The following is a 5,174-nucleotide window of genomic DNA, read 5'->3' as shown; positions in this document are numbered from 1 at the left end:
TCTGCAAGTGATTCATGGCACAAGAATAGTGTGAGAAAGTAAATCGCACGTTCAATAGTGAAACCTTGCATCACGATAACGCGATACATCTCTCCATGAATCACATTTCGAAATTCAAAAACGCGGTTGTTATTGCGAGGCATAACCTCGGTTCAATGCATTGATCTTGGACTGGAGGGGCATGATTCACGAGATGAAACGACAACATGAAAATGGAAATGGCAAGAAACGGGAGAACCGCAAGCAACAAAGCATTAGAGCTGGGCTAACTGGGAAATGGTGAATGGGTAAGTGAACAGTTCAGCTTCATCGCTGAATAATTTGCTGGCCACGACCACATTGGCGGCTTCAGTAGGATGGACAAGGTCCCAAAACAAGTACTCGTCCCTGTTCTTGCATGGGATTTGGTATTTCTGACAGCTGATCTTACCACGCTTCCGTCCGTGTCCACAGCAAGCGGTTGTTGTGACCTTGAAGCCTGAAATTAACAAGAATTGACAAGAAATTGTCCACCCATTCCTCATTGAGCTTGATAATAGAGATACTTATAAAAGAAAAAGACGTTAGCCAAAGACATGGTCCTAGAATGTATATTAATTTGACCAAGGGCAAGTCTTCTGGACTATTAAATGCAAGTTTTGAGTTGGACAGCATTGGGTCAAGAGATGTATTATGGAGTTTTCCTTTCCACCAACTGTATTACTGAAATTGTTGGGCGATTTAACCGTTAGAGAGTTGGCTTAGTGACTAAGAACCGAACTTAAGTGCGTGAATTAGATGCATCATTCCGGTTGAATTCATTCACCACCAAATGCAAACGATTCTATGTCCGGGGCTACTCATCTGGGTTTCTGCTTGCGCCTTACTTGGGCCGGCCGTGATGTTAGTGAGCTACTTCATGGGTTCAAAATCTGCCTATTTAATATGCGCTTCCTCATTATTAGTTAAATAGCTCTGGTATATGTTGATGCAAACGCGGAAAAAAGCAAACACAGAACACGAGGATTTACGTGGTTCGATCACAACGTGATCTACGTCCACGGGCGAGGCAAGACAAAATTCCACTATAATCAAAGAGAGTACAGTTTTCAGAAGTCGAAACAACGACAAAAGCTCACGGCTCACAAAACTCTCCGAAAACAAAATTCTCTCTATATTTCAATGAGAAAACCTAGCCGCAGTATAAATAGTGCTCCCGAAATTTTTCCTCGGGGGCTACGCCCCCGAACCCCCCGAAACATTGGTTCGTTGCTCCAGCTCGGGCGGACCGCCATAGAGATTTGTTCACTTGCTACGAGTTGGGCCTATCGGCCCAACTCTCCACGTCACGAACTAAATCTCAATTTTCGGGTCGCACAAAAATATGTCGGATCGGGTGTTAAACCGAACCGAAAACATAAAATTCAAGACATATTTAACAGTATATAGTAAGGGATTTTTATTAGGTTCGTTATCAGTGTAAAATAGTGTTGATACATTTATTGGTGGATGGTCGACATGTGGAAGAATTCACTTATAGATTTAACTTGAAATATACATATCGTTTTTCTAACAGCTAATGTGTAAGGATGTTCTTACATTGCCGGTCGACTTAACAATAATCTTATAGTGACAGCACCTCTAGTTGACTCTGTTCTTAACTTTTGTTCACATGAGTTCATAACTTCCGTATCCACAAAGAGTGGAAATGAACAAAAGTGTGGAGAGAATTCTTTATGTTTTCTTAATAACCGCATAGTGAAAAAGCCTTAATTTTTTCTAGTCAAGTCCACTAATGTTCAAGAAACTTGACAATGATTAGGGGTCGCCAAATTCGTTTGCCAAGTTATTTTGGGCTGAAAATGAAAGAGGAAAAGGGTTATAAGTCATCTCTAATCAAAGCTACTCTTAGATACTTGGAATTGTTGCGTTTATACTTTCTAGTGCCAACGTTATAAAGACTTGTTCACCCAAATACTTTGACATCATTTCAGCACCGGAGAGCTTAACATTCTCGACGGTGGCAGATAAGTCGAACACGTTCAACATGACATACGTAAGATAAAATCTACGAAGAAAATTTGATGAGAAAATCATCCAACAAACACAAATAATTTGGATACCGTATAACGATGGGTTGTCTAGTAACTCTTGAAAAACGGCGGAAGCGTCCTGATAAGTGAATTTAGCATCAGGAAAGTGCTTGTTCAAGTCACCGACGAGAGATTTAAGCTTGTCGTTGAATATCCGCATAGCGAAATTGACATAGCCTATGCACTGCGAAAACGTTGGAGGACTGTGGGCCAATACAGATGGTGTGCACCCAATCAAGTTTGCCCCTGATAGGATCATCTTCCTCGCTCCGTAGTTGTACAAATCCTGGAATTAAAGGCACAATCTTTCAGTCAGTTTTAGTGGTGAAATAAAAAGAAGAAAAAGGCGACAGAAGTTCTAGAAATTGAACGCAATGCAAAAGCGATAGATAACGAAAAACACCTTCATCTTCCGAGAATATGTTTCAACGAGAAGATTGGCATACAGTTCAGGAGTGTATTGCAGACTGAGATTGGTAAAACCGAAGTAATTTCCGAGGTAATCGTTATTGCCGAGGTCGACGTAATATAAACATTTCTTTAGATGAAATGCAGCCGAGTTCTCGTCTCCTAAAATCTTTGCAATTTCTGAGACTGTGTATTGGTGCTGCTTCAGTTGATCAGTAAATGTTGCTACGTTACCCTGTAAAAAGGAATATATGAAGAAATTATGCACAGATAATGTTCATACAAGTATAGTTTAAACTTGATTGTCGAAAGAAAAAATAAATTCAATTCCTTATACCTTGGAAATGTTAATGGAATATGTGAAAATTTGATGAGATGGTTTTGGATCTTTACATACGAGGACCTCGATAACTAGAATAGTTTAATAGTTAGGTGCTTACATGTTACAACGTAATTGCGTTGCATGGTCCAAAATTCCACGATCTAAGTTTGATTTTAAATGGCAAAAGAACACTACAAGTGCCATAACTTGTGTACGGCGCTCACTTTGGTGCCATAAGTTTTTTTTGGATCACTTTAGTGCTAAAAATTTTGAAAAACGATCACTTAAGTGCTAAAATTTTTGAAAAACGATCACTTAAGTGCCAACTCCGGTGCCGTACACAATTTTTCGCCGGAAATCCGATGTGGCATTTTTTTTATTAATTTCTGAAGCTGACGTGGCTCGCCGGAGATTGGCACTTAAGTGATTGTTTTTCAAAAAATTTAGCACTTAAATGATCGTTTTTAAAAAAATTTAGCATTTAAGTGATCGTTTTTTAAAAATTTTAGCACTGAAGTGATCCAAAAAAAACTTATGACACTTAAGTGATCTTTTTTCCTCCGACTTGGCACCAAAGTGATCCGAAAAACAGTTATGGCACCAAAGTGATCTCCGTACACAAGTTATGGCACTTATAGTGTCCTTTTGCCGATTTTAAATGGTTGATGGATTGGTGACTAATGTCAAAATGCCAAAATACGATGGATAGCGATTCCCTAAATTTAGTCAGTTATATCGAACTAACCAAAATAATGGGGAAATTTATTCATATACCCAGAATACTCCAACATGCTCTCCCACCCCCTCTCTCCCTCTGCCATAGCCACCGTTGCACCCCACCACCGTCTCTCTCTCTCTCTCTCTCTCTCTCTCTCTCTGAAGGACACGCATGGTGGCTGCTACGTGCATTGGCGGCACCCAACCTCAGTCGACCTAGATTTGGGGCCGTCCAAGGCTAGCAAACCTAAATATGTGGTCGCAGCCTCCCTGGCAGCTCGATTTGGCCAAACACGCAGATACACAGCGGGCAGCAGTGGTGGACTAGGCTTGGGGAAGGACACATTGCATTGGTTCAGAGGGTCTAGATGGAGCCTTAGTGACGATGGCAGCGCGTCGACTCTAACAGATTAGTGTGAGAGATAGGGGGAGGGTAAAAATGAAAAGAAGAATTTGGACAGTTCAAGAGGGTAAACTTTAGAGGATCCAATCTGAACAAAAATTGACTCTGGAAACAAGAAAGTTGACCAGAAATTAAATCTCAAATGAAATGTACCAAGTGCTTCCCAGTTCTATCAAGAATTCCAGCACCAGCATAGGCATAATTGACCCCCTGAAGTATATCTCTACCACTTGCATTTGCATACGGAGGAATAAAGCTGTCAAAGCCCAAGAACTGCTCTGCAAGTAAAAAAAAATGAGATGTGAGATTATGCTCATTTTCCACTCACCTTGCGCTGAAAAAAGAGCAACACAAGTAAAATTAGAGCCTTTTTTCTCTGGAAATTTATAAGTAGAATCAGAGAACCTTTGCATTGCAAATGCACATTTCCGGTTACGTCTTGTTCATACTTCTTTTTGGTACAAAATGAAAATTTTCTCTTTCTGAAACAAAAACGTCTTATCACTCTCATGTTGACCTCCAAGGTAACGATATAATTAAGAAACGGTATGTAAATTACCTACGACGTCAACGAAATTCCGACCATTGCTGTACCTTCCGGTTGGTCCATCGGGAAAATCGATCCCATATGGCAAGAAGACAGGTCTAAAGGCAGAAGGAAGGTTGACATTATTGCCATTGTCGTTCACGGAGTCCCCGAACACGAAATAACAGGGTACCAATGGCTTTGCGATGAGCTGCTTGAGGGCTAGCAATAACAAAAGCATAATCAACTTACAGTCGGACTGAAATGCCATTTCTCAGAGAAAGTATGATCAAAATGAGTAAGAAAATTGTGATCGGGGAATTATGTGTTTCAGAAACAGCGGAACGTGAAGAATTTAGTGAAAGATTTAGCAAGCTGAGCAAAGATAGGTTAATAAGTTAAAAGCAAGAAGTTGCTATTTATGGGGAAGAGTTGGAAAAATTGAGGTGAAAAATGCCTCAAGATTGGTCATTGATTGAGGCGCGAATTCTAACTTGTAAACTGAAGATTTGTTCAAATATTACATGTTTTAGATCAGGGTTATTTGCACAAGCCAAAAGTCTTCTAGACTGAATTGGACTATGGGGCTTGTAGGTAATCCACCAATCAGAGGCCTCTAAATGGTCGGGTTTCTGTGCTCGTATCCTGAATCATGAAAAAATTGTAAATAAAAGGTTTCCACGTGAAGTAATTCCAAAGTCGCTAGCGAATGTATAATTAATGATG

The 5,174-nt window shown here is 40.1% G+C and overlaps 1 protein-coding gene across 1 annotated transcript; it reads right to left on the bottom strand.

Annotated features, from left to right (window-relative positions):
* Nucleotides 1-254: 254 nt before the first annotated feature.
* On the bottom strand, nucleotides 255-4,820 carry LOC130140363 (GDSL esterase/lipase At1g29670-like). The gene is made up of 6 exons (XM_056319494.1): nucleotides 4,482-4,820; nucleotides 4,076-4,200; nucleotides 2,476-2,715; nucleotides 2,129-2,358; nucleotides 1,950-2,047; nucleotides 255-478 (listed from the first exon to the last, which is right to left on the bottom strand). The coding sequence occupies exons 1-6, from the start codon at nucleotides 4,717-4,719 to the stop codon at nucleotides 255-257; spliced, it is 1,155 nt and encodes a 384-aa protein (XP_056175469.1). The 5' UTR covers nucleotides 4,720-4,820.
* Nucleotides 4,821-5,174: the final 354 nt, after the last annotated feature.

Source organism: Syzygium oleosum, unplaced genomic scaffold (assembly GCF_021117445.2).
Source record: "Syzygium oleosum isolate NSW1041296 unplaced genomic scaffold, Sole_v2.1 Sole_v2.01, whole genome shotgun sequence".
Lineage (NCBI taxonomy): Eukaryota > Viridiplantae > Streptophyta > Magnoliopsida > Myrtales > Myrtaceae > Syzygium > Syzygium oleosum.
Note: the sequence above shows the minus strand (reverse complement) of the source record. Positions and strands in the feature narration are given on the sequence as shown.